This window comes from Eschscholzia californica, unplaced genomic scaffold, assembly GCF_041429995.1.
Source record: "Eschscholzia californica isolate CP2 unplaced genomic scaffold, dmEscCali1.0.p SCAF_4, whole genome shotgun sequence".
In the NCBI taxonomy this organism is placed as follows: Eukaryota; Viridiplantae; Streptophyta; class Magnoliopsida; order Ranunculales; family Papaveraceae; genus Eschscholzia; species Eschscholzia californica.
The window spans coordinates 2,437,132-2,452,836 of NW_028238461.1; the positions used below are offsets into that span (position 1 = coordinate 2,437,132).

General features: G+C 37.3%; 2 protein-coding genes, 1 long non-coding RNA gene and 1 other non-coding gene across 5 annotated transcripts; 1 reads left to right on the top strand and 3 right to left on the bottom strand.

Annotated features, from left to right (window-relative positions):
• Positions 1–369: 369 nt before the first annotated feature.
• TRNAK-CUU (transfer RNA lysine (anticodon CUU)) lies at positions 370–442 on the bottom strand. Its single transcript has one exon. It is a non-coding gene; the product is annotated as a tRNA-Lys (tRNA).
• Positions 443–2,239: 1,797 nt separating this feature from the next.
• LOC147541489 (zinc finger protein VAR3, chloroplastic-like) lies at positions 2,240–7,393 on the bottom strand. 2 transcript variants are annotated; one of them, XM_086634621.1, is made up of 4 exons: positions 5,956–7,393; positions 5,548–5,665; positions 4,083–4,372; positions 2,240–3,981 (listed from the first exon to the last, which is right to left on the bottom strand). In XM_086634621.1, the coding sequence occupies exons 1-4, from the start codon at positions 6,414–6,416 to the stop codon at positions 2,466–2,468; spliced, it is 2,385 nt and encodes a 794-aa protein (XP_086490747.1). In that variant the 5' UTR covers positions 6,417–7,393; the 3' UTR covers positions 2,240–2,465. The 2 variants fall into 2 exon arrangements, with proteins under 2 accessions (XP_086490747.1, XP_086490748.1); XM_086634622.1 differs by having other exon boundaries at positions 4,083–4,366; positions 5,956–7,384.
• Positions 7,129–11,095, top strand: LOC147541490 (uncharacterized). Its single transcript, XR_015223390.1, has 3 exons — positions 7,129–7,273; positions 7,869–8,076; positions 9,866–11,095. It is a non-coding gene; the product is annotated as an uncharacterized LOC147541490 (long non-coding RNA).
• Positions 11,096–11,536: 441 nt separating this feature from the next.
• Positions 11,537–13,817, bottom strand: LOC147541491 (uncharacterized). Its single transcript, XM_086634623.1, has 3 exons — positions 12,724–13,817; positions 12,153–12,599; positions 11,537–12,052 (listed from the first exon to the last, which is right to left on the bottom strand). Exons 1-3 carry the CDS (start codon positions 13,208–13,210, stop codon positions 11,793–11,795), a joined length of 1,194 nt encoding a protein of 397 aa, XP_086490749.1. The 5' UTR covers positions 13,211–13,817; the 3' UTR covers positions 11,537–11,792.
• Between the last annotated feature and the right edge of the window lie 1,888 nt (positions 13,818–15,705).

Sequence of the window (15,705 nt, forward strand, 5' to 3'; positions counted from 1 at the left end):
CTTAGAGAGTTTTATCGGTCCTTGAAAGAGCTTCATCAGTCTACCTCGTCATGACTCGATCGTGGCCTCAGGCGGAATTGGTCCTGACAGGAAGAACAAAAGAGACCGGCAAGCACAGAGCAGTCGTCGAAAGGGGTTCCCTGGAGTGGTCTATTTCATAAATTAGATATTATGCTTCAGTTTGGGAGAGGTTTATTTCATCATCTTCATGTAGATGAAAGGAAGATTTAAAGGTGATGACAACTTGGTAAGTTAATTGTTTCTGATGGTAAGAGGGAGTAAATACAGTTAACAATAAAAGGGGCATCTTCAATTACCCATTTCTATATGGGGTTAAGTAGAAAAAAGCAAATTCTGCAAAAATTATATCGCCCACCGTGGGGCTCGAACCCACGACCACAAGGTTAAGAGCCTTGCGCTCTACCAACTGAGCTAGACGGGCAATTGTGTTAAAAGTTTCTAAATTATAAATTGGTTACAGATTGAAACAAGAAAAACTCAACCTTACTCGGTAGGATTTGAACCTACCGTATCAAGTTCGGAGACCTTTAGGAGTGTGCGAAAGTATACCTTACCTCCAAACTGACCCAGTCAGTTTTCAGACCAACCAAACAACGAGCGGATTGGAAGAGTCGTGGATTTCCAAAATCAATTGGTTCAGTGGGGTAAGTGGATGCAGTTTTTGGTAACCATAGCGAACCAGTCAAATTCAATTATACTATGGAAATGTGATTGAGAGTCAAGATTAAATTCCATCTATGATGAGATGACACCTAACCTAAGTCTCTGTCCTTGTACTTTTACTTTGCCCCTGAAAACAAAACCAACCGCACTCACTTATCTACTTTAATCTTCATCTTCCTTACTTTGCGGGATTTACGTTGTCGACTTGTCGTATGTTGAATTATTGATTTCTGTTCACTTTATTCACCCACATTTCTTCGGTGAAATAATATTGTGGCTTGCACATTTCTTCACTGTTTAGAATATTTTTTGTTGCATTATGTTAGCGTGATTGTGTCTTCAGGTTTTCAAGCAGTGTTGTGTTGATTTTATGCGTCAATGTATGAAGAAAGTAACTCGTTTTGTCGATTTTCATGGAGAACAAAGTGTTTCCATGAATGGTTTTGTATCCAGTAATATAAACCGCTCACTGAAGGTTTGAATGGTGACAAAACCAAACCAAACTATGAGTGGTTTGGTAACAGTTTGAAAAATCACTAACTAAATCATGAGCGGTTTAGTAACTCTGAAATACCGAATACCGAACCAATCAACACCCCTGCCCACATTTTTCCCCTGTGGATAATTGTTATTGTCCACCCAATAACTTTGCAAGAAGATAGTAACATAAATTGAAAGATTGGGTCTATCTAATTTCCTCCATATATACTGAGATTGGTTTTTCTTTGGCCAGCGCTTTGGGGAAAGCTAAATAGTTTCCGGGGTGTGAAATTTTAAAGGGAATATATAGAATTTTAGAAATTTTCCGGGGAAATAAAAAAAACACTCCACCTCACCTCACTCTCTCTCCACCTCACCTCTTTGTCTTCTCCGATTAGGTCGCCGACCGGAAAATTTTTCGGCCGACGACCATGAAAAAAAAAAAAAAAATTCACTCTCTCTCTAGAAACTCCGGCGAAGGGGTTTCCCTTCGCCGGAGTTCCGGTCTGTTCTTCAACAGACCGGAACTGGTCTGTTCTTCAACAAACCAGATCGGGTCTGTTGAAGAACAGACCGATCTGGTCTGTTCTTCAACATACCTGAACTCCGGCGATTTTTTTTTTGGTCGCCGGCCGGAAAATTTTCCGGCCGGCGACCTAATCGGAGAAGATAATGAGGTGGAGTGAGGTTAGGTGGAGAGAGAGTGAGGTGAGGTGGAGAGAGAGAGAGCTGAGGTGGAGAAGTATTTTGCTTTCCCCCTAAATAAAATTGTCAAACAAAATTGACCAAGTCTTCACACCACGGAAACTATTTAGCTTTCCCCGAAGAGCTGGCCTTTTCTTTTTGCAAAACTATACTGAGATAGGTTGTGAACAGCTTTCTCGGAACATTTACAGGTTGGTGTAGTCCTAATTCCAAGCATTTCTTTTTCCTGTGAAAAAGAATTGGCTTCAATATCAGGATTAGAATTTGCAACTGTTGGATCATTGTACTAAGGCTAAATGGTTCAACAACCAACCGTTACTGCCTCTATTAGACTTACATCACCTCCTTAATGGATGCTATTACAAAAAAATTGTTATAAAGAAATAAATATCAATATGACAAGCTTTTATTGTTCACAAAGTTCACACTTTAAGCAAACCCTAGAATTGAAAAACATGGCCCAGGCAATTCCTGACTAGTATACAGTATATAGCACAAGATCAATCTTAAGTTGTGCCTTTTATATATCAAAACTTATAAATAATGTATGACCAGCACCTGAAAATGTCCAAGAATGTCGAATTGCTGCTAGGATATCAGCTCTTGTCATTATCGGTCTTGGTGGGATCATGACTCATGATAGGTAGATTCCTTCGGTACTGGGGGGATGTTAACCTCCTCTCTAATGGTGTCTTCCTCTTACTAACAACAAATCGATTCACTCCTTTTCTCATCGGCATTATTTCTGGGAAGTCCTCGTCAGGGATGTTGCTAAGTTCCGAGATATCTTTGATTTGAGCAACTCGTCGGAACCATCTCTGGGCCTTAGCTTCTTCTGACATGTCAAGTGGATCCACTTCCTTCACCGCCGATCCTTCCAAACTTATTCCATTATAACCACCCGTCTTCCAACTATCGTTATTGTATTGAGAACTTGCAGGTTGTTGGCTTGAATTCCCAGTCTGATTGATTGAAGCCGATTTCTCCTGTGAATAACTATTATATGAAGAACCAGAATTCCAGCTTTGCCTACCACTAAACTGTGAATTATCTGGTGTTAGGCTTGAATTTCCAGTAGTCCCACCATAAAATGAATTTACCTTCCTCTCGTCCATGCCATTAGTAGGGAATCCTGAATTCCAGTTCCCTCCCCTGGACGTCTGATTCTCTACCCACTGTGCAGAATTCCTATCAGCTCGAGGTTCAAAATCCCGCGCATTTTGCCTGTTTGGAGGTTCCTGCTGTGATTCTGGTGCTGAATAAGCAGCCGCAGTTCCATTGTTCGTGTAATCCATGGAAGTGTAAGTTTCTGGCACCTTATCCTTCTTGGCAAAGTAATCGGGGGGAAATGGAACAAAAGGAACATAGTTTGTTGGGTTGGTCTGTTCCATAGGTGGCCGTCTCTTTTGCAGAGGTGGGGTAATTGATCGATCGTTCTTGTTAACAAGAAAGTTGTTCTCTGCCTTACTTATTGGCATTATCTCTGGAAATCCCTCATCTGATTTACAGGATTCGGTGTTTCTAGACCCGGAATGGAGCTCGCCAGAAACAGAATTGCACTTCTGTGGTACATCATTTCCATCCATCGATAATATCTGCGGTTTAGCAGAACTATCAGAATGTAAATTGTTATTCGTTTCTTGAGCAGTTGAAGAACGACCAAGAATTTTGTCCAATCTCTGGCTGATTGATGCTTTTGAAGTTGTAGGGCAACTCTCCCAATCTGACATCTCAATATTGCTTTCCTCAGGGATGCCATCATTACCCAAGTTTCTTCGATACTGAGCGTTGGCCAATCTTCGTTCTAGGGGTGTTTTCCTCGTGCTGACAACAAACCTGTTCACCCCTTTTCTCAGAGGCATGATTTCAGGAAAATCTTCATCGGCTATTGCACCACTCAAGTCAGAACTACTGTCTAACTGTGAAACTTTACTGAACCATCTCTCAGCCTTTTCTTCGTTTGCAGCTAATTTGCTCTGAATATCGAAGTCATTCATATTCGTCCTATTACTGTATCTCGGATTAGATGTTAGGCCAGAAGTTCCATCTTTTGGGCGTGGCTCATCACAGTCGAGGCATTTAACGTTCCTGGCGAAGTTCATGAAGTTGCACCTGTTCAAACAACGAAAATGAAATAACCTCACTGGTCGATAAATATTACAAGTCTGAACAGAAGGAAATGCATACACAGACTAAAATAACTTGAAACATACTTTGAGCATATCCAGTCGCCTCTTTTCATTTCAATGTTTTGACCGGTTGCCCTTGGCGTTTGTCCATATCCATCAGAGAACTGCTTTGACGCTGGCCCGGACATGTCAAAAGCTTGAGCGGTTCCACTTGCATTGGCCAACTCACGCAACAGACTACAGATAGATACTTCAATATGCTGTCTATCACTAACAGTGACCTTACCAGAAGCAACAACAGGATCACATGCATAGCTCAAAAGAAAATACATCAAATCCACAGTATTTGCGCTCTCATGTTCCAAATCCTGAAACTTCTCAAAATGCCAGACAGAGATTATGAGAGACAAGAATAAGTGTAGTTTAGGTTAGTATTTCTACCTACCAGTTGCTACATTCAAGACAGTCAGGAAATCAGTTAGGTTTGTTTACAAATTTGTCGACCGAGCAGGGAAAACAAGTTAACATTTGTCATATAAGAACATACTTCTCTTTTTCTTCCAACTGATTTGTGAACTTCAATGCTAGATAACTTCCATATAATCTTAACTTTGCAGCTATCTGGTGACTTACTGTCACCAGGCTAAAGCCCTAGAAACAGAAACACTGGCCCAGACAATTTGATGTAAATAATGGTTCGCTAGCCCAGAATTCCCTGTAAGCTACATGTAACTAGCATACTGGTGCACAGCATGTAAATGATGGTGCAGGTTTCATAAAATCATAAACACCACAGCATAGGGTGCTTGCTCAAACAACTCCATATGCTTCATCACCTCATCCTCTTGGATATTGCACAGTTTTCAGGCATTTCATCATTATACAAGAAATGACAAGCTCTACAATAACAGGACAGTATCAAGAATAGTGACACATGACTATAGTGTTTTAAAAGCTACTTCACATCTTGGTTCCAAGATTCACTTGCAGGAGAGTTATCAGACTATACAAACTTTAGTCTTGATGCTTTTTCCATGAGAGAGTTCATTTTCTATGCTTAACACGTCCTGTGTTGGGATGCAATCATTACAACACTAATGCACCGAATCCCATCAAAACTCAGTGTGCTTGGGCGAGAGTAGTACTAGGATAGATGACCTTCTAAGAAGTCCTTGTCACCCCTTTTATTAAGAATCCGAGCAATGATATGAATTGCATTGTGTGGAATGGGTTTCCACAATTTGCTGATCAATAGATGAAAGCCAAAAAAAAGTCCATCTTGGCGTCAACTATATAGAAATTACAGAAGTAAGGATTTTAGTCCTCATTAACTTAGATTCTATACAAGCATGTAATCCTTTAACACATGGATGTTCATCCCTCAACACAAATTTTGGTACAGATTCTCCTCCATTTAGATATTTGATATTTCTCTTATGTACTTAGTATTACGTAGTTAACGATTGTATAAGTGTAAAAAAGAAAAATTAGAACGCACAACCAGTTCATTGAAATACTGTATACAGTTAAATTGATTAAGATCACTTACATTGCCTCCATTAAAGCCCAAAAATGACTTCATACGTCTTACTGAATCACCCGAGTTTTTAAACAAGAACGGCGATACATCTGTCACAACAACTTCAATATCCTTCCTGGAGAGTGACCTGTTCCAACAAAAACAAAAATTAACTTAGGCAAATATCCGATGGCCCGAGCTTAAGCAGTTATTAATATTGTTTACGCTTTTGACATTGAGGCCCAAAACCAATGCGTAAGTGATTTTGTCTCTGGCAAAGACTGGACAACCTCACCCGAAAGCCTCCACACTTACTAAATTGAGCACGGACCTATAGTCCACGGATTCTGTTTCTAATGAGGGCTCCCACAAGTGTAGTACTAATACAAAATTAAACAAACATTAACAAGATTGAGAGAGAAGGATTGGGTGAATCACCAAAGGAGATTGGGTTGTTCTCGAGCAAACAATAAGCAAGCGTTTATAGCTGGGACGAACTCTTCAGGAATGTTTTCAACCGTTGTTAATGCATCATCTAAATGAATGGAAGAACTCTGACGATACAAATACCCACTAAATCTTAGACGCTCGACCAGATTTGACCATTCAGGCCATGAATTTAAAACCCTAAAGGAACTGGTTGGAATTCCTGATGAAGAGTAGCTGTACTGCTCATCCCTAATTGTTCTGGCTGTCTGAGTATGAAGCTGTTCACAAAAGTTGTAGCTAAAACCTAATAAATTATTGTAATTCAAAGGAAAGTTATGATTTTTAGACGAAGAACTATAATCTAAAGAATCCCTGAAATGGCAAACGCGGCGGAGTAGTGAAGATCTATTGTAGAGGGAAAACTGTGATGGAGTTCTAAGTAACATTAATAACTTTGAAACGCCGCCCATGATGGCCGGAGGAACATCCAGAAGTGCCCGGAGAAGACGATAATAGCAATAGCAGGCAGCTACTGGTAGATGAACCAAAACCCTGGTCCTGGCTCCTGGGTAGTGCGTTAAAGAAAGTCTGGCGAGGGTTTTAGGTTTTGTTCTCTGATAGTCTTTTTAAGAATTGTACAATTGATACCGCTGAGATACCATCCTAATCCCGCTCTCTTCCAGTTGCTCCTGATAGGTTAATAGAGAACTTCAAAATGGTTGCACTGGACTAGTGTCTAGTGGTTCTATATCAAGAGTTTGAGTTTTTGTTTTGAGATTTAAGAGATAATTCTGACACTGTTATAAGATGGTGCGGACCAGCTTTCTGAATTGCTAGTGATACTGTCCGCTTTGACACACCTAGGTCACACGGTGTTAAAAGACCTCAGTAGAGAAGGATGTTTAACCTCTTACGAGGAGCACCACACTCCGTCTCACCACCAAGGTGCGATTGCTTTACAACACCCTCCCAATACCACATTATATTAGAAGGAATCGTGATGATAACCAACCTTCTGAGCTGCCAATAATACTCTGCTTTGGCACACCCAAATCTCACGGTTTTAAAATGCCTCACTAGGGAAGGGTGTTTAACCACTTGAACCACTTTACTTTTTACACCCGGAGATTCGATTAATCCTATGCTTTACATATTGCGCGCGCAAATAAAACTCTTTACTGTGCACCATCTTCTACCTCCCGATCTTTCCCGCGCTCTCGCACTCTTTTTGCCACCCAACACCTGATCAGACCAAAACCCTTATCTCAACTCGAAAGAAGACTTCCCTTCCCATGGCGTCAAGATCTTCAAAATCTCCTCAATGCTGGTAATTTCCCGATCCCTTTTCACCTTCTTTCTATCTCACTGGGGCTTGAAAACCCTAGAATGGATTAGCAAACCCCTTTTTCTTAGCCCTTAGGATCAATTATTCTGTTTCAGATTGTTTGAAAGTAGACAGAAGTGATCGTAAAGGCTTAAAAATGTCATCTTCTGTCAATTCTTACATGTTTTTTTTTATACGAAATTTACAATTGTGAAGGTTTCCCCTGATCATGGTTACTTTTATTTCTCAATTGTGATAAATGATTTGGTTTTGCGGTTTATGCATCTGTAAGTTCTTAGTAACCCTAACAAAGAGATATAAAATGCATTCATCAGTTAGAGAAAAATGCATCAAGATCTTTATTTTCTTTTAACAACTACATGGTATGTTAAAGAAACATAAATACAAACCTTGTTCGATTAACAATTTCGATTTTGTGGATATTGTTCCTTCGTTTGTAGAAACCTAATGGTTCCTAACAAGTTTGATTGTGTGGATCATTTCAGCCACAAGGTTATCATGTAGATGATTACACATGTATTTAGAGGCCTTTTTTTTCCGGAAGTGCTTTAACTTTTAATTTACTGTGGTGCTGCAGTTAGTGCGGAAGGCTTCTAGCAATGGACCGGCAATCAGCTTTAGTCCCCCATCATATTCATTGACAATACATCATTATTAGTTTGCTTCTAGCGTTGATCAATCCAATCAGCACTATAAATGAACAAAATCCGAATCTTGTCGAAGCATACCATGTTGGTTGTTCTTCTTCAAATAAACGCTAGTCGGGCCATGGATGATGTTTGTAAGTGTTAATATATTACTCTATTTTGAAACATTACGGATGATGGATTATTTATACCAGTTACAGATATAGTACTTTTGGATGCTTGTTTTGTTGAATAGTAGTCTTGTTTGACGTATATGAATGCTAGCTAAGATATCCACTTCTAATGCAACATCTTGATATGAAATGATGGTAGAAATGTAAGTAAGATCCAACGAAGAAGCAATTTGCTACTTATGGTCTTATAGAGTTTCATTTTCCTTTTTAATAAAGAATGTTATATTGAAGCAGTGCCAAAGGGAGGCAAAACCTAAGCTATAGCCTCTAGCTAAGGCACATACATATATTCGTGAATAGGAAAATTATAGAATACTTAGGCGCCAATTAGCTATCTTTAAGACTTGTAATTTAATTGTTTTTACTACTAATTAGGGAGGTTGCACATAATGCGTCAGACCTAATCGATATGAGATGAATAAATAAACCATTAAAATTTGTAACAAATTTATAACGCTATTGTTAGAATTGATTTAAGTTTTATATTTAATAAATATACACAATTAGTTAAAAACCTTGTAACTATATACTTTTGCGACGTAACTCTTATGTAACCAAAGAGATAACTGAGACCTTTGAATGAGTAAAAGGATTAAGTAATCACCTATTGAAAGTGGGTAATGTGTACCCGTACTATACCCGTCGGATATTTCAATGGGTCTTGGAGTACTCGTTTCAATTGGGTAATACCTGTTGGGAACTATATTCTTGACTGGTATGAAATGTGAATTTTGAACTGATACAAATGGTTCTGGTTCAGTTCGGTTCTCGGGCATCAGCTGACCCATAGTCTTGATAAGATAAACACCACTTTGGGTTGTGATATAATGAGGTGCCTTAAGTCTATCTGATCTTGCCAAACCATTCACCTAGAAGGAAATTATTGATAACCATTATAATTGTTTATAACATCTAATAATAAATTTGTTATAAGTTCTAATACCTAAAATCATATATGTCTTATATTATAGACTCTAATTAGTAGCTAAGTAGTAGAATTTTATTACTGGGTGTGAATTTCACAATTAGTGGTAAAATTATTATATTACAAGTCTTAATATAACGGACTGATTCTCAGTAGCCGGTCGATAACAACGCATTTTGTAGGTTGTCGTTCTGGTTTTGGATCAGGATCATTAGATTATGGAGCTGGAACCGACCCATTGAACACCCCCTAATTTTTTTTCTACCGTAGCGGAGAGTCCATAGAAATGGTAGAAGGTAACTCAGCCTCGGAATTATTTCTCGCAACTCAAAGATATCTACCTAATATTAAAACTAGTAGGCGTAAGGCTTGTTTTGATCCATAATAGTTCCAGTGTTGTTATGCTGATGTTGATTTTTCTACAATTGGAAATGTCAGTGTCACAACTCTCAATTAGAAAACGTCACACGAAAAAATTCAGAACCTTTCTGAAACATGAAAGGGCAAGAAGATGACTTTCATAGAGAATTTGATAGTTTAACTCTTCTATTCGTACGTTATTCTGTTTGCCCTCTATTGCTTTATTCAATTTAATCTCACCTTGTTAACCATGTTTCAGTTGAAACAATTTTTTTGAAACTCTGAATGTATATATTAAAGAGTCAGTCGAAACTTGTTAGTGTTCTCACTATTTCGAAATTTTAGTTTATGGTAGTTGATGTCATCCTAGTGTTTTCTATACTTATTTTGGTCAAACTGTTTTGGTGTTCGTTTATTTGCATTCTTTTCAGTTTATTATATGTGTGTTTCTGAATGATTTGCTTTATAGTAATATAAATTCAGATCAATATTGAAGATATGGAGTTGGTGATACCGATGATGTATAGGGGAATATATATCGTAATCATCCTCAACTCCTCTCTCTGTCCTGAGGTAATACCTATCTACCTTAACAACCCCATGTCATTTTCAGATTATTTATTCCTAGTATTATCTTATTTCATATCATCTTCTGTTAGTAGTTCTCTTTCATTTTGTGTGTTTAACTCCTTCAACATCAATTTGATTGATACCCAAAAGATATATATAAAGTTTAATCTAAACAAAAGCTTCAACCTACTTCACCAAAATGGTGTATTATTCCTCTCCTCCTTGACAAACAATGGACAAAGCCAGTGGTCAAAAACTAGCTCTTATATCCCACTTCAGTTGGATGGTGACCCGTGTTTCTCTATTGTGGAGACCAGGGTCCGAATCTTACTGTATAATAAAGACCCAACTCTTATAACAGAAATAGTTACGGTCTATCCGGTAGCAGTAGTTTCCCACTGTAAACGGTATTCATTGTTTCTTATGAGGTAATTGTTACAAGGTTTAGGAATATCTGTTTCTTTTTAATAACTTTTTTCCTGTTAAATTACCGTTATAGTAAAAAAGTTAAACCGCTATTTTCTTGCTTTCTTGTTCTGTTATTGTATTTCGTTGTTTGTGCTGCATTTGATGAAGCAAACTCATTAAACCTGTTATGTCCTGAAGAAGTGGACACCAAACTCAACCATGACAACATCATTTGCCTTTTCAGTTTTTGTGCTCCAAAACAGAAAAGCAGTAATAGCGTTAGCCACGTGAATTCCGTAACTTTCCTTCCTCTCGAAATGTTGTTTGTTAATTTCTAGTGGTTCCATCACGTGCAAACTTGCACGTGCTAAGAGTCCGTAAAATTCATCCCGTTGATGCCTTGGAGTGTTTCAGTCTTGAGATCCTACTCTGCCTCTAAAAACCAAATCTCATGGGCATCCATTTGAGGGATCAAATTTAAACCCAAAAGGCAAGAACTGAAGTTAATTCCTGTCTCTTCAATAGGCAACTGCAATTTTACTAAAATGGTTATTTGAATTGGAGAAAAGTACTGAAGATTTTAGTTGATATCCAGCAAGTAATTATCATAGCTACCCATCTAATCTCCATTCTTATCTAGCTACATTTTCCTTTTTTTTGAAATCTTAAAATATGAGTACTCTTTTAGCTACCCCATCATGTTTACTACTATTGCAGTTCAGTATCATTGAAGAGAGAGAGAGAGAGAGAGTTTATTACTATTGCAGTTCAGAATCATTGAAGAGAGAGAAAGAGATATCTTCTTCCTAAGCACATTCCCAGGTGCTTTAATGTGCTTTTGATCACCACTTTTATTAGTTTATCATCTTAATGGCCAATTTAGGCAGATCTTAAATTTGTTTTAGTCAGCCTTAAGAACACCCAACTAGTATGTCTTTTGTTATTTACTCTTATCCCAATTATTTAAGCCACATTTCTCAACTGAAATGACATTATCAGAATATAATTAAAGCCCATAAAACATGGGTTTGATTCCTCTGTCAATAAAAAAAATCCAACTTCATTGATTGGTATAATCTGTTAAAGTTAACAGAGGAGATCAAGGTTTAAACTTTGGTGATAAGAGAACTTGGATTCACAGCATCTAATTATAGAGAAGATAAATCTAAATAATAATATTAATTGTAGAATTATTGAAACACTAATAGTGATTGTTGATTTCTTCTTCTTATCTAATTTTCTCTTCCTTTCTTCTTTTTGTAATACATGTACATTAAGATCTAACATTGACTCTCCCAGACACCCCCACAAACCCTAGATTCTTCTCTCTCTCTCTCTCTAAGAAAGAGAGAGAAACCTTCAATGGTAGAAACTTTCTTTTTCTCTATTTTTGGACAGACACCACAAAACCCAACCTCCTAAGTGGCCCCAACTCCAAGAAAATCAATGAAAGGAAGATTAATCTTCTTTACCCCATTACTAATCTTCCTATCTTTATAGTGATTGTTGTTGTTTGTTACAGATTCATCTACTGATGCTTCAGAATTTGATTCTGAATATCCAGTTTGATCCCCACCAGTAACCATCATCTTGGGTCCAGGATGATAGAAACCACTACTAGAACTATCAAATTTCTTTAACTCACTTCTGAAAGAAACCATCTTTTCTTCAGATAAACCTGAAACAATAAAAAACAAAACCAAAATTAGATCACCCATATTGAGAAACAAATCAGAAAAAGGAAAAAAGAAGAGAAAAAAAGAATTAATTAAACATACCCATTTGGAATTGATCATGTAATTGTTGTTGGTGTAGTTGAGGGCTAAACCTAGTAAAAAAACCAGGATGGACTCTGCTTGAAGAGGAGTTCAAGGACAGATCAGTACAAGTTGAACTTGCAGATTCATCAATGGTGTTTGATTCACTGCATGCATTGTTTTTCTGGGTTGTTTCCATTCTTTCATGAATCTGAGTTGCAGAAGAAGATGAGGGTTTTCTCTTTTTATTAACAGTAGATGTCTCTCTCTCTTTTCTAGCCATTATCACATGCCAATGGTTCTTAACAGCATTATCAGTTCTTCCAGGGAAAACCCTAGCTATCAAAGCCCATTTGTTTCCATATAATCTATGAGCTGCTAAAAGTCTTTCTTCTTCCTCCTCACTAAATGTTCTCCTGTTAATCCTTGGATCTAACTGGTTAAACCATCTCAACCTGCAACTTTTCCCTGCCAAAAAACCAAAAAAAAAAATCACCATCAGAGAGAAAAATGACTACTTATCAAACCAAAAACATTGATTTCATGAAGAACCCAAAAGATTTCTACCATTTTTTCTTTGATTTTTTTATACCTGACCTTCCTTCAAGATTTTCAGCAATGAGATTCCAGTTCTGTGGGCCATATTGAAATACAAGTTCTTTGAGTTTAGAATCTTCAGCTGGTCTCCAATGTCCTCTTGAGCATAGTTTATTATTAGATTGTAGTCCATTTTCATTCTCCTTCCCTGAAATGAAACTCTCACCTTCTTCATCACTTTGCTTCATCATGCAAATAACATTTTTCTCATCTGCAGATAACCCATTATCACTATATTTTATTTCTCTGTTTCCATCTGAGATCTGAAAGTTCCAACCTTTATTCTTCTGCTGCTCTAATGGTTGAAGACCCATTTCAGATTTCATGCACAATTTCTTCTTAGGAGAATCTTCCATAACCCCATAACTAAGTGGATGAGGAGGAAGAAGAAAGTCCATCCTTTTAAATCCTCTGAAACAACCTTCATTTTCGTTTCTTTGAGAAACAGAGGAGGAATCATGAAGTTGTTGTAACAAACCCATTTCTAAAGCAAAATAGGTAAAATCAGAACTTCTGAAGTTGTTTATGAAAAAGTATGAAATAAATAGTTTAGAGAAGAAACCCAAGACTTGATTTTTATCACCTCTTGATAACTATGTGATGAGATTAAAAAGTGAGAAATGTGAAAAATAACAAAAGAAGATAACAAACCTCCCAAACTGGTTTTAGGGGTTCTATCTCTAACAAACTCTGTTGAGAGAGAGAGAGAGAGAGATTTTGAAACTTGTTTTCTTTTTCTTGTGTGGGGATTCTTTTTCTTTTATAAGCTATCAAGTAGAGAAAGGAGGGGGTATTCTGTTTTTCAATGAGAAAACTTAAAAGAGGAGTTACAGTGTTAAACTAACAGCAAAAAAACAAAACCAAACCCAAAAAGAAGGAGAGAGAGAGAGAGAGATAAGTTTACACGGTTTTTGTGTAGTTAAAGTCAGGAAGAGTCCTTACTTTGAGACTGATCTCTCTTTTTTCTCTCTCTAATTGGTTGGTGGGCATGCAACTCAAGAACCACTCGTGTGGGCTGCTACTTTCTCTCTCTCTCTCTCTGCACTATTCTTGTGTTCCTGTTCTGTCTCTCTAGGACTTGACAAGGGTAAACCACAATTGTTTTGTCTCTTTCTCATATCTTTGTTTTTTCTTTTTTCAAATGTGAGGAGAAACCAGAGAGAGATGAGAATAATAGGCACTTAACTATTCCATTTTTTACCTGTTTTTCTTACATATTTTCAGAGAAATTGTTAATTACGATTTGGTACCCATATGTGACCCGCTCGTTATTTCAGTTCTCTTCTCTAGATTGTGTATCACATTTTGTTGGCTTCTGCAAGGAAGTTTCGTTTCTCTCTCATCTCTCCGTCATTGAGATCCTCAAATGAATAAAATCATCAAAAGAGTTTTTAGATCTGTGAAGATTTTCACGGGAAGAAAAACCTCCACAAATTCCCAAGGAGAAAATTCTTTTATGCGAACTGTGAAAGAGTCCCATTCGCAAGACATTCTATAATTTTGAGGACCTCGGGGGGGGGGGGGGGGGGGGGGGGGGGGGGGAGTTAGAGAAGGCTATATGAAGCCAGGAGGGGAAAAAAACAAAGATTAAAGAAGGATAAAATTGCAAAGGTGCAGAACTTTTGGTTAGGGGTCATGTTGGGTAATCGAGGGACTAAAATGAGAGTAAGTCACATCCGAGGGCCAAACAAGAATTAAGAAAAAAATTCCGCCAACTTATATTCTATTTTTTTTTTTTTGAGAATTCGACTATGGTCTACGTTAGTCGTTACAAGGCATTGATGCATCATGGAGATGTAATGAGGAAAACCCCGTGAAATGATTTTTTCCGATCCCTTGACTTTTCTAGTTGATGTGGGAGTCCTCTCCCTTCTTGAACGAAAATTTTACCTTAAGCTCTAGCGTTCTATCCCTTTCTCTTGCCAATTACATTTGTTCGTCCTCACAATTGTTGCCCGTCCCTTTCTTCTCCAAGAAACGAAATCTCTTCTCAAGTTTTTGTCTCACTAATTCTTTTGTTTTGACACATAAATAAGATTTCTTTAGATAACGTATTAAAAACAATTATGTTGTTGTAGTGAGATGATTCGTACTACTTTAGTCTATGTTCATATTACATTGTGAACATAAAATATGGAGTTAATTCCTATATGACCCCCCTACTTTGTGACCAGCTTCCTTTATGGCCATTTTTTTCGTAAATTCAAATATGACCCCCTTTTCTTAACACCGTTAGTCAACTTTTATGGTTAATCTTTTTGTTTCCATATTTACCCTTCTTATTAGAATGATTTCAAAATTCAAAATTGATCCCCTTTTGAATTTGGGTCAATTTCCAAAAACTTATAGCTACTTTTAAATTCAAAATTTAAAAGGGGGTCAATTTTGAATTTTGAACTCATTCTTATAAGAAGGGTAAATATGGAAACAAAAAGATTAACTATAAAAGTTGACTGACGGTGTTAAGAAAATGGGGTCATATTTGAATTTACGAAAAAAATGGCCATAAAGGAAGCTGGTCACAAAGTACGGTGTTAAGAAAATAGGGGGATTCATATCTTGCAATTTACAAACTTAAATTAAAAATGACAAAGAAATAATCCACCAATATCCCCTCAACTACTTTTATTTGGTATATACATTTAGGGGTGAACATCGGTTGGATAACCGACTTTTTCGGCCAATCCAAAGTCCAAACCGAAGGGTTCGGTTTTTTCAAATCTAAATCCGAACCAATCCGCTCATGGTTTGGTTCGGTTACCGATCCGAACTATGCATGAACGGTTTGGATCGGTTGGATAACCGAACCACCTGTGATATTTTACCATATATAAAATTTCGCACTTTCGACTTAAAAACGCGGAACTAACTTAATTATTGAATTAAGCTACAACTCTCCACGCCATTTACTTCTGTTACACATGCATTAAGTTACGATATTAACAAACATGGAACTAACTTAACTATTAAATCTCAA